The sequence below is a fragment of the Rhodamnia argentea genome, chromosome 2 (assembly GCF_020921035.1).
Source record: "Rhodamnia argentea isolate NSW1041297 chromosome 2, ASM2092103v1, whole genome shotgun sequence".
Taxonomy (NCBI): Eukaryota; Viridiplantae; Streptophyta; class Magnoliopsida; order Myrtales; family Myrtaceae; genus Rhodamnia; species Rhodamnia argentea.
The window spans coordinates 30,289,623-30,302,709 of NC_063151.1; the positions used below are offsets into that span (position 1 = coordinate 30,289,623).

General features: G+C 39.8%; 2 protein-coding genes across 4 annotated transcripts; one reads left to right on the forward strand and one right to left on the reverse strand.

Moving 5' to 3' along the window:
• The first annotated feature begins 1,380 nt into the window (after positions 1 to 1,380).
• LOC115737074 (probable calcium-binding protein CML21) lies at positions 1,381 to 5,104 on the forward strand. Of its 2 annotated transcripts, XM_030669055.2 has the most exons (6): positions 1,381 to 1,530; positions 1,738 to 1,832; positions 3,103 to 3,346; positions 3,434 to 3,636; positions 3,817 to 3,991; positions 4,175 to 5,104. In XM_030669055.2, exons 3-6 carry the CDS (start codon positions 3,148 to 3,150, stop codon positions 4,297 to 4,299), a joined length of 702 nt encoding a protein of 233 aa, XP_030524915.1. In that variant the 5' UTR covers positions 1,381 to 1,530; positions 1,738 to 1,832; positions 3,103 to 3,147; the 3' UTR covers positions 4,300 to 5,104. The 2 variants fall into 2 exon arrangements, with proteins under 2 accessions (XP_030524915.1, XP_030524897.1); XM_030669037.2 differs by lacking the exon at positions 1,381 to 1,530 and having other exon boundaries at positions 1,668 to 1,832.
• LOC115737060 (KH domain-containing protein At5g56140-like) lies at positions 4,822 to 10,892 on the reverse strand. 2 transcript variants are annotated; one of them, XM_048274805.1, is made up of 7 exons: positions 10,588 to 10,892; positions 9,830 to 9,915; positions 7,804 to 7,949; positions 6,835 to 6,936; positions 6,615 to 6,752; positions 5,561 to 5,704; positions 4,822 to 5,457 (listed from the first exon to the last, which is right to left on the reverse strand). In XM_048274805.1, the coding sequence occupies exons 1-7, from the start codon at positions 10,704 to 10,706 to the stop codon at positions 5,308 to 5,310; spliced, it is 885 nt and encodes a 294-aa protein (XP_048130762.1). In that variant the 5' UTR covers positions 10,707 to 10,892; the 3' UTR covers positions 4,822 to 5,307. The 2 variants fall into 2 exon arrangements, with proteins under 2 accessions (XP_048130762.1, XP_030524877.1); XM_030669017.2 differs by having other exon boundaries at positions 6,636 to 6,752; positions 10,588 to 10,891.
• Positions 10,893 to 13,087: the final 2,195 nt, after the last annotated feature.

Here is a 13,087-nt window from a genome sequence, read left to right on the forward strand (position 1 = left end):
TTATTATATCAGGATAGGATGCCCATTAATTTAATTTTGAATAACTTGGCAAAATATGCTCAAGCTAAGATAATTTTCGGAAATCCAATAAGAAACGTGATAACGAGATCAGCTTTTCTTTTTTTCCTCAAACTATAGGGGAGGTCACTTTTGGCATTTTATATATTTTTTTCACCCTTATTATGCCTTCGTCACACCTGCATGGGCTGACTGCGTGTTTAGGCCCATTAAAGAGTGGCCCACACCAATAGGCCGGGCCTATTTCCACCCCCACTTTAGCTCGGTACACCGTACGCCATTTTCATCGGTAAGTGACCGAAATAACCTTGAAACCAGATCAATAGCCTGTTCACTATGGGTGATCGGTTCCGACGGTCAAATAGAATCGGTGAAAAAAAGATGGGAGAAGCGCTGGCGATGGTGGGAAACAAAGCACGAGAAAAGGTATGCTTAATTAATGATTAATGATTTTCTTTTAAAGTAGAAGGGATATTTTAGTCGGTTGGCAACAAAGATAGAAGGCGGATAATAGTGATGGAAGACACAAAAGTAGGGCGAATGGGTAATTGATTTTCTCTCTTAACATCGAAAGTCATTTTGATCAATTGATAACAAAAGGCGCATATCAAGTTAAATAAGGCATGGAAATAGTGCCACCTTGGGCAAGTTATAGCCGGTTTTCCATCGATTTTCATTTTCCATCTTCGATTTATCAAACCTGCACTTTGCATCTCAATTCAAAAATCAAATAACGATAAAGTTAAGAAACTATATGTAAATAGATTGATTTATCTACTTGAGAAAACTATTAATAATTCCCACACTTCTAACCATCGAAAAAAATAGAGTTTTTGTGGCGCATCAGAACGGGGCCCATTAATCTCCCTATCATTGAATCAAACATGCGCAGGGTAGTTGATAAGTCCACACAGTTTTCTCTAATCATCTTTTCTAATAATAGGGTTAGCCTCTCTGGGCATCGATTAAGCATGTTTAGCTAAAAAAGTACGAATTTTTCTAACTGTCGATTATGCATAAAACGAAAATAAAACATCATTATAATCAGTTTTATGTAGTGACTCACCAGGTGTTCCACGACGCTCGTCGACATAGCCTTTAGTAACCGGAGGCGAACCAAATTCCGACAGTTGCCCCGCACACGGGGACACGGAAGTACTATGATCATCGTACATCCATTAGGAGCTCGAAAGAGTTTCGAACGTCCTATCATTTCCCGGAAGAAAGGAGAGAATCTGCTAATTGTCGGGTTGAAGACTTGTGGAGCGAGAGAGAGAGAGAGAGAGAGAGAGAGAGAGGGAGCAATTATTGGAAAGAGCAAGAACGGGTGACCCCACGTGACTCACTCTTTCTCTGATCTTAATCGCAAAATTATTTCGGATTGGAATGAATCGTTTTTTTCCGTCGGATCAGTGGGAGGAAGGAGGAAGGAAAAGTCAAATGGGAGGAGGGATTAATTAGTGCTGTGTCCACAATAGCCGCACAGATCGAGAGAGCTACGAGCAAGACGTGGTGAGTGCTCCACTCATCTTGCCTCCATTTCCAACGATCACTACCAGCCTCTCTCTCTCTCTCTCTCTCTCTCTCTCTCTTCCTTCTATCTTTGGAAAAGAAGCCCTCTCTCTCCTGCGGGTTCTTGTTTCTTGTTTCGGCTGCGAACGGCGTTCTGGGGTCATTTTATTTTTCCCGTTTGCTGAATCGGCGAAGTTGGGTTTCCAGAATTGGTAGTTTCGAAAGCTGGGGAAAATCTCGTGGAGAATTTGAGAAAGGCCTCGCTCGGTCCTTTTTGTGTCTTCGATTCTGATCGCTTTGAGGTGAGCCCTTGTTCCCCTGTTCTTAGTCTCGTAATCTGCTCTTCCTAGGAAATTCCCACGTTGTTGTTTACGATATTCTGAAGGTTTCTGTTCCGCGAGTACCCACAAAAGAGAAAAAAGGAGAGCCACGAGGAGCATCAAATTAATCGAGCAGCTAAAGCTTTTGGAGAGTTTATTCGAATTTGACCACCCAAAAAAAAAAAAAAAAGTGAACTTTGACATGGTATCAAAGAAGGGTGGAAGTTTTGCGGTCTTTTCCTCTTTCTGTCTCGTTTAGTGTTATTCCCTTATTGACAATTTCTCTTGTTGCTACAGCAGATTGCGCTTGTTAGGCTTTTCCCATTCTTTTTGGTAATATGGGGAGGTGTTAAGATTTGAAGTATGAATTATGTCACCTTCAAACTGTTTGAGCTTTTGAAATGTTTGGCTAAATACTAGTTAGCAAGGTGAGGCAAGGTAATTCATCAAAAAGTTAGTTTCTAATATGTTTGATGGACATTCGGATTGATAACCAGTCCAGACTGCTGAAGACTTTATCTATTGTACCAGCATAAAAGAAAGAAAATTGTTTTGAGGCTATTAAGTCAAGATGCAATTCATATAGTGATGATTCGTTTTAGTGAAGACATTCACTGGTGGATCTTCTAGATTTGAGATAATCGATTAGTTCTATGCATCATTTTGTAATCTGATGTTATGTGTCGTGGTGGGCTTGAAGTGGCAATCCAAGGTAGTGCCTTGTGCCCATGAGATGGGATCATGATGCTCAACCGTCAAGGAAAAAAATAATTTACTCCCATTTTGGAAATGTTAGTGACCTTCTTGTTTATTTTCCATGACAATGTTTGTGCTGACTTCGCATTTATTACTCTTCTTATTATCATCTGGTCTTTTCAACAGAAAATGCTCAATAAACCTGTTGTTAGCTGGAGATTGTTCTGATAAACTGGTAGCACTTGCAGAAGTAACTGCTTCACTAATGTCTTAAAAAGTAAAATTTTCTTGACATGGCAGCTGGATCCGGGTACTTTACGGTGTAGCCGTAAATATGCACTTAGATTTCTGCTCTTTAATCTTTGGGGGAAGTTATTGGAGATCAAACCTTCGGAATACGTGAATACCTTAAAGTTTGCAAGTACTCTTGGAGTGCTGTTGCGGAAAGAATATTACATCTGCCACTTAAAAGATGGGTTGAAATAGCTTCTCAGTGTTGAGATTGGTCAGATCACTGTTTTCTCGTTGACCTATAACTTTTCTCATATATATGCAGGTTCTTACTTGCAGAATATCCAAATATTAGTTTCTGTCAATTACAATGGGCGGCGTAATAGGAAAAGGTAATTCACCTAAAAAGGCATGGGTACCTGAGACGAAACTTGAGGCTAAGATGGTCGAAGCTATGCAGAGGAGGGCATCTGGAGGTAGCAAGATGAAGTCGTTCAACAGCGTAATTCTGAAGTTTCCCAAAATCGACGAAAGCTTTCGAAAATGCAAATCTATATTCGAACAGTTCGGTAAGCGCTAGACTTCAACATCCGCTTGTCAATGGGAACAACTAATTGGTCCTTTGGATTCTTACGGTCTTGACTCTTCATTGATAGATGATAATTCAAACAACGTAATAGACAAGGAAGAGCTGAGGCATTGCTTTAATAAGCTGGAGATTTCTTTCTCGGAGGAGGAGATCAACGATCTTTTTGAGGCATGTGACATCAACGATGACTTGGGGATAAAGTTCAATGAGTTCATAGTTCTTCTCTGCCTTGTACATCTTCTCAAGGACGATCCCGCTGCCCAGCTTGCTGTATCCTGACTAATATATGAGAAAACAGTTACTTTTAGCAAAGACCAGAATTTTTTTCTTAATATTTTGGGATTCTGCTCATAATTTGTTCTGCACGTCCCATTCTATTCGTTTCACATATTCTTGGAACTGAAATGAACGGTCTTTTCTGCATACTCTTTGATTCCTTAGCACATGTAGAAAGCGAAGATGGGAATGCCAGACCTGGAAACCACGTTCGAGACATTAGTGGATGCTTTTGTGTTCTTGGATAAGAACAAGGATGGGCATGTCAGCAGGAGCGAGATGATTGATGCCATAAATGAAACTGCATGTGGAGAGCGCTCCTCTGGACAAATTGCAATGAAAAGATTTGGTCTCTCTCTCTCTCTCTCACGTACACGGGGAGCACACACAGAAACACCGAGCCGTATGCACCCACACAGGAATGTGCTATGCAGTCTTAATCCTGCAATGCACGGGATTTCACATGTTACCCATGTAGGTGTTTGCGAATTCCCACAAGTTCTAAGTTTTCTTCTTTTTCCCCATATTGCAGAAGAGATGGACTGGGATAAGAATGGGATGGTGAACTTCAAAGAATTTCTGTTTGCCTTCACCCGTTGGGTCGGCATAGATGAGATGGATGACGAAGACAATGATGAAGCTGGTGAAGAGGTCTGAGTCGTGCAGCTTCAGTATCCCATGATGTAGAAAGCTTGCCAGAGGGATGAGGGCGATTGCATGGCAATGAACGGTTTTTACAATAATCTTCGAGATGACGTGAATTGCGAGTGTGTGATTCAGAGTATATAATCTTGAGAGCTACCGACTAGGACCATTTCTGGTATGGCTGATGAATCTGAAACTATAGAGATTTGATAAGAAGAATTGCGTTAAACACAGCATCCGATTATAATCACGTACTTCTTCCTTCTCCTTTCCTTTTATTGCAAAGAAGCATTCTCAATTCAAGTAAGGCAAAGAAATTCAGTCTATTGGATCCAAACCAGACGGAATTGAAATTCCAAATTGGCAATAAGTCCTCTGAGTATGCTGCTAGGCGTTTGGGAAAAGAGGTGTAGATCAAGGTTAGAGAGTGAAATTGAACTTAGAAGAGAGAAGACAGGAAATGGCGTCAGCTGAAGCAGATAAACTGTAAGGACAAAACTGGAAACTGATAATAGAGAGTTGACATGGAGATTAATTGCAGTCAGCAAAGCTTTAATAATAAAGAATATGTTTTAGCAAATATAAATATGACTACGCTCACTAATACAAAACACACTCCAATCCAGACATAAACGAGAGCACATCACACTTTTGTCTTCCTCTGTGTACCATCCAGACCCGAGCCTTCTCAGAGAAAACCCCTCATTAACATTCCCAAAACTGTCATCACAAGTTACCATTAAAGAGCCTCCTCATACTAAGGGCAATCTCAACCTGACAATCTCTGGACTAGGACTTACCTAAAACAACACGAAGATGCAAGCCTCAGAACTCGAGGGCAAGTTACTGGGTTTTAGCGTAAGCAACCATTCCCAGCGACCCATTACACATCATATTTGGAGACTAGTGCGGGGAATCTGTGGCGGCGGTGACCAGGGGCTGTCAGAGGTGTTGACCATCACACCTACCACTCATAGCTGGAAGCTCACACAATATCCAAATGCCTGCTAACAAAATCAATCACCCCCTGGTCTTGGCCCTCTTCAAACCGAGGCTCGTGTTGAAGGGAGACAAGGAACCTGACATAGGAGAACTCTCATCACGAAGCGTGCCATTGAGCATTGCTAGCTCTCGTAACTGCTGCTTCTTGTAGAAGTCCTGAGATTCGTCCTATACAAACAAGAGATGTAAATATGATCAGGCACAATGCCCTATATCGATGATACCGCTTTAGCCGAATAATGCACGCTGGGAGTAAGGCAGAAGAGTTTACCACGGGCTTAAGCAAATCTTGCAGGACGTCACGAGCTTGAATTAAGCGAGCATCAATTATTTCAACAGGTAATTCCGCCTCAATGAGGATGTGAAGTGGTTCATTCAAATGCTCATATCCTGGTTTGCCCCTCATCATTTCCTCCTTTTAAAGAAAATTAACAGGAGAGAGTGGCATGAGTTCATACGAGAAGTGTGAGATCCATATGATTCAAAAGAAATGAAGGAAACGAGAAAGTAAACAAGTTCCTAGCACCAACATGATTGAAAGCGAACCAAATGAAGAAGTGACCATTTACTTCTTTCGTGAGCACAAAAAGATGGACAGTACAGAGGACACATCTTTGGTAAGTACAATCCATGCAGCACATGCAAGACTCATGCCAATATTTTACCCACTTGATGAGCTCCTGGTCATTCTTGCTTTTCAAAGTGAAGGACAATAAATCATATGGTAGCAATCAGTTGCCAGATCAAGCCACAACTTAACAAGGCTGACATCCTTTGCAAACTCTATCTTGGAGGCCAGGGTTGTTTAAGAAACTATTTAAAAAGAAGAAAAAGAAAATTGCACCTTCAAAAGATGATTACAATGTTTTCTACTGCCATTTCTTTTGTTTTGGTAGTTTCTAGTTTCATAATCGTCTATTGTACAGCTTCAGCAATTAAAATATTTCCTAAGGATGCTTTGCTTGTTTTTTTCTTTTTGGTTGAAATGCTAGCAAAATTAAAAGAGTTAATTCTCTCATGTATTAGACCACATTCATCTGGTTCTCAACGCCCTCGAAAGACAGTTTTCTATCAACCAACAAATACAGAATGAGCTCCAGAACAAAGAAAATCCCATAGAGAAGCATGAGTAAGAAGCATAGCATCAAACTCATTCTGCAATTTCTTTGCTACCACACTTTCTATATGCTAGCAGTTTCCAGAGAGGTCCATAATAGTAACCACACAAAGACTTCTCTCCGTACTTCCCCTAACCTCACAGAAACGTGCCCACCTAAAAGAAATATACACAGAAATATACATAAAACATAAACTAGTCAGCTCACAGAGAACCAATCTGACCATACCCTAGTAGGATCTTTAATGCTGCCGCGGCCTCTGATTAGAACGCGGCACTCAGTACTTGCTTCCACTCGTTTAAGAGAGTTTCCCCTAGGGCCGAGGAGGCGCCCAACAAAGTTGTACTGCAGCATTAAATCAGAGTTAACTCGTGCTGGATGAAAAGAGATCATCTCAGAAACACATAAAAGACCAACCTAATCTTACATTGGGAAATTTGTCAACTGGAATATCCAATCGAACGGTTTTCTTGACAAGAAGACCGGATGAGCTAACCTGAGAATTCATCCAATTTTGTGCTAATGACGGCTGCAATTAACCCGATATCAGCATTTAAGAGTGGTTATATGCATAAGGTTCATGACTCTGAAAGACCTCAAGAGCCATTAACTCGACCCAGTAATCAATGAGGAAGAACAATTCATACTATGAAAAGAGCAGATAAACAAAACATACAGGCAATAGATTTCAGAAACAAATAGGCATACTCGGCAGATAGTAGAACCGATGCTCCAATGCATGCAGCAGGTGATAACCTCCAAAACAAAAATTGACACAACCAACAGACAATAGAATGAAAGACATTATGAACAAAAATATAAATATATTGAGAATCAGCGTACTCAGCAACCATGTTGTTGGACTAATGAATGCATTTCCATAGGAAGATGCCAGGTTTCTTCTTCTTTTTTAACTTGTAGGGACCAGCGGATGATTTTTTCTCAAGGAAAAACTCACTATGTCAGTGGAATCATACTCATCATGAGATGGTTAATTAAAGAAATTAGGGCACAAATGAGCAAAGAAACTCCTCTTGTCTAGCTCTCAAGTTTTGCATTATCACAGGGTTAGATAAGAGCATGGTTATAGTGGTACAATAAGATCACGGTTATATTAGTTCTAAGTTCTCGATCTGCTCATCAAATATCCATCTTGTCTCGGCATTTACCAAGATGGAATTACCTACTTCTAAATTGAGATCTAAAAGTAGATGCTAAGAAATAAGTACCTTTCATTTCCTACGACGCTAGCCCAACTGAAAGTAAAAATTCAAAGTACAAGCATTTAAACAGATGGTCATAAGTTAGCATGAACAAGGAGAAGAGTGTGTCGGGAATGCTTCTATAAACAGTAAAATTAGATGGAGAAAGGTTATGTTAATGGTTAGCATCGTACTTCTGATTGAAACCTTGATGGCCATCCATTCAATTCTGCTCCTCCATTCGAAAATATCCCTCCTGAAGCCAGGGGGCTAGCATGTTCAAGCCCACTTTGACCTAAAACTGATGCATTCTCCAAGAGTGTAGTTACACGCACTATTTCTGCTCCAAAATGTCAATTTCCAAGAATAACACGTACCAGTTAGCATGAGTTAAACAATCAGTTAGCAGTCAGCACAAAATTCATAAACTAAATTTGTCTCCAGGTCAGTAGAATAGTAAACTCTCAACTCCTTTGGGAAAAAAATTGTCTTTCAATGGCCAAAAAGAGTAAGATAATCTTTGTGCCTAAGCAAAGTTATCTGAAGGAAGAATAAGAGAAGTACAACCCTAGTACACTGGAAGTGCACAAAAGAACATACCAGGAAGACCTACACAAAAATAACCAAACGAGAGAGAAACATGGAAAAAAAGCCCTGGAAAGAGATCCAAACTTCGTCTATTCCATAATAATACTCATCAAACAAAAAGACGACTACTTGAGTCTATCAAACATTCTTCTACTTTTTTCAAAAGGGGAGAAGAAAGTCAGACCAAAAGAAAATGGTTTGAGTCCTTGGATTGCCCATTTGGGAGTTAAGACATACATTTGTTTTACCTATCAAAGAAAATTTTCTTAGGCATATTCTAAAAAGCTCAAGTCAGGAATGTTATGACCTGAATGCCAAATATAAAGGTGAAAGATAGCATAGTCGACAGTTTGATTATTGGTTGACCAAACGGAGAAAACATATTTTCAAGCCTCCATATACATCATGACTCAAGCCATAGTTGTCGATATATAGTTATGATATAAACTGATGAAAAATCATTTGCTTACTGAAGGCTCTCAAAATAATCGCAAATGTGAGAAAAGAAAACCAGTTTCCGCGAAAGATTAAACACGAAACCTCATACTGTTTTCTCACTCCAAAAAGTACATGCAGTGGGAGAGATCAATCCCTCATAATTCGACCAGCTCTCTAACAAATTCCAGCCGCTCAATCTACAATATCTCATATGGGATTCAATCAGATCTCACTTGTCAGTTTCAAGCTTTTCCACTGATCCCACAAAAAAATTTTATGCTCCAAGACAGTCCATAATATCTGAATAGCAATATTCTTCTCAGCCTTATGCACTCCACATGATGCAATCACTCCCAATATTGTGAGAACTAATCTACACCAATAAAGGTCATTCAGCAATGTTGTCCTTGAACTTCAATCATTTTGACAGCCACAAGTTCTCTCGACTGAGAGCCAACGAGAAATGTACGTGAATATCCACAATCAGCTTAGATAATGATTGTCAAGGACTGGCTCAAGATAAAATATCTGAATTTTTAGACAGTGTCATTGACGCTGTCAGTTCACAACATTAGCTGCAACCCCCCCAAGTCCAAAGAGATGAGGGAAGTTAGTCTTAACAAACAATATGTCAAAAATTTATATGAGGAAAGATTGTTATAAAAGAGTTCTCAGAAGACTGGAAAAGAGAAGTTGAATTAGCTATAACCCTAGACATACTTTAGCCCATATCAGTATTGGCGGTATTAAAACCTTATATCAGCTTAACCTTAAAAGTCACAACTTTACCAACAAAAACAACTCTCTTCACAGTTCAACATCATAATGTAAATTTTGATATATATATGTGGGGAAGCATGGGATGTTGCAACAAACAACTATCTGCAGGAAGGAAACCTGAGGGCACTCATAAATTGGCAGAAGCTGATATAAAGTCAGATTGTGTCAATTGGTGATTCCATGCATGGGAACCGTAATGCCAGTCATAGTCAGCTTCCCTAACCAATAACGTCTGCTTAGAATGTGCACAGGAGAAAAGGGCTCAGTTGTCGAACATGCGCATAAGAGGAATAAGTAGCTCCTTGCATATTCCTTTGACTTTTCCAAAAGAACAAAAAGGAGCTGCTTTCAGCAATCCCTAAATTGCAACTGGTTTTTCAATGCAAATGCCACATCAATAGTTGTAAAGCTTACCTTGGCTTAACAGACGATAGCAAGTTGGAAGCACAGCCACAAAAGGACTTAATTTCAGGCGTTCTGCTAGTAGTTCATTGAGATACCTGCCATCGAGATATCAAAGCAAGAAGAATGAAACTTAATCATACAAATGCATCCAGTACTCCAGCATACTTTCAAAAACTAAAATTTCAGGTGACAGGAAGCAGAAGAACCAATCACTAAAATATCCACATGACAATCAAATTAGAAAATAGATCAACCACCGGAACTGCACAAAAATTTGTGATTGGACCGTTTACATTATAGATCCTCTGGACGATGTATCATGAAGGCAGACAGACAAAATGAAATTTTCACAGAAATGACGCCTCGCAATGCCCTCAAATTGAACAATCCACCTAACACTGAGTAAAACCTATCCAGAAAGGCAACAGCAGAGTGGTTGCATAGATCAGTCAAACAAAACTACCTTCACACAGAACAAACTCCGAAAAATTCAATCATCAGATCAGCGAAGACGGAAAGTAGCTTCCAAGTGAGTCTCTGTCACAAACGAGCACTCAAGCACTGATCCGATGCAAGCAACGATAGTGATGAACCAGAGTTACCAGATCTAAAGTCAACACCGATCCTAACATCAACAGAGGCAGTTCAAAACGTCATCTATTCAAGACCACACCAAACGATCCAGATCCTCAATCGCAGCAACAGACAAACAAAGACCGATTCACCGATCAAATTCAGAGAGAGAGAGAGAGAGAGAGGAGTATTACTTCTCCTGCTCGGCGAGGGCGGAGGAGGTGGAGCGGAGGCCGGAGAGGTGAGGAGAGTGAGGGGCGGTGGAAGGGGATGGCGAGTAGGCCATGAACCTGCCGCCGCCGGAGGACGTCATAATCGCCACCGATGGAGAGCGCCTCGGGACCGCCGAAACGATCGGTCAAAACGCCGGCATGCGAAGCGGCGGCCACCACAGGCAGCGGCGATGCGGTTCGGTGCGGATGGTGTGGCTGAGACTGGTGGGAGGTTTCCCACCAGAGGTTCTCCCTTCCCCTTCCTTCTTCAATCAAGGGCGTCGGTGGAGCAATCCCTTCATATTTATAGAGTTGCGTAAATCGTATTTTGTACAGTCGAGAGGCAATTGTCGCATATTTACGGACAAGCCACTGTATTACTGAACAGTGAATGCGGTGAAGAAGAAGAAGAAGACGACAGACAAGCCGACGACCCCGACGAAGGAGAAGGGCCGGTGAAAGAGAGCAAAACCGAAAGCGGTTAATCGGAAGTACAGTAGTTGGCCGTGCGTGGAGGGAAAATTGTTATCGCCTTTATTCATTTAAATGTGGAACAATTTCAAATAAATACACGAAATGTCCTCTTTTTTTTTTTTTCAAATAAGAGTTTGAAATAAACTTTATTACATGTAAAGTTCTGACGTGGTAAAATCGTCTCAAACTTTTGCCAGAGAGCATGTGACTATTTCGACCGTCAAAATAAGGGTATTTTGGTAAAATAAAAAAAGAAAAGGGAAAGGAAAAGAAAAGAAAAACAAAAAAAGGGAAAAATAATTTTAAAAGTAAAATGACGACAATGCCCTTCGGCCGGCTAGGTCAAGCCATTCTTCAAGACTTATAAGGTCACTTCAGGCTATTATTTGAAACAAGATTCACTTCAGGCCCTCATTTAAAATTTTCCTTTTAAATATTTATCAAGTCAATCGATATTATTTAAATGTATTGAATCGATATAACATCTCTCGTTAAAATTTTCCGTTATATTTGATCAGCAACCGATTTCTATTACGACCAAAAAAAAAAAAATGAGGTGCGATTATCCGAATCAATTTTAAAGATCGTGTTAACTAGATAAGGAATTTATTTTATTAAGCGATTCGTTCGCTTGTCGAAGTATCTTCGATGACCATTATATGGTACTTAGAAGAATTATGTGAAGTCTTGATCAAAATTAATAAAGAGTTAGGAGAGGTACATGGTGCTAACGCTTGTTGTTAATCTATTGGCTAAAGCACTCTCCTTTGGAGAATCCTTTAATGCCATCTATCAAAACGGGGATTTGGTTACTCCCAACCACCAAGCTTAGTACTCAGGATTCAACACGTTAATCAAAAGGGAAAACAAAAATGTCATTGTCTTAAATGCTTTAGAATTATTGGGTAGAAACTGATTGCTTGTTTTTAAAATTTTACAACCGGGTAAAGTATCATTCCTCCTAGTATATATCCATCCCTCGAGATTAAAAAAAAAAGACGTTTACAAAACGTTGGGGTAGATAATATATTTATAGCTTCAATCTCCATCAAGGTGATTATTGTTTTATTATAATCACTAAAGTAATCTTTCCTCTTCGTAAATAATCGATAATTCCGCGTAAACTCCTTTATAATTAGCGAAGTTGGGTGGAGTGTTGGGAGACCTTTGGTTCTGATGGTCGCCGGTTCTGATCCCACCAACTATCTGCCACAAAAAAAAAGAAAAAAGCCTTTCGGGTCAAGGCCATCTGCACAAGTAAAAGACTTGAGCTCAATCGGTTTGCAAGGCCGCATGGTATTTTATGAATCTCCAATAGGCGGGTCTCGATACCGATGTTTCTGAATCTCCATCAAATGGGCTAAAAAGCATCAAATATGATTTATTTTCGTGCCGGATTGGGTGATTGGAGTACGTTAGTCAACTTCTCTAATTAAAAGTACTAATCAACCCTAATCAACTTTTTAATAAACAATACTATTAAACTTAAAAGAAGCAAAACAAAAGTGGAAAGAATTCGCGGGCCATTTCGTTTCTTAGGTTGCTGTAATCGAGACAAATGGGCCCGCTCAGCTTTCCTCGGGCGCGTATCTAGAAGTTGGACTTGGTCCGTCCATGTTGGACTTATTAAAAAAAGGAAAATTTAAAGGCCTTCGGTTCAAGCAAAATTAGAGAAAAAAGATTTAACTTTTCTGTCAAAATTTAGAATATTATCTAAGATTCAAACAAATAACCAACAAAAAATTAAAGGAGGCTAGTTTTTTTTATTGATCTGTTCTATCCCTAACTCTCCTTTCTTTAACTTTTGATTTGTCTCTTTGCAAAGTGCGGGAGTCGAATCTCACGTTTACGATACTAACGTCCCCACCCCACAATTCGTTTGCCATGAGACCAATTCATGTGTCGAGATTTGCATGTTGTGAAAGTTTAAGGAAAAAAATATGAGAGATGGCATAAAATTGCAAATTTTACACATTTGTCTATGGATAAGAAAAGAACGGCCCTATTT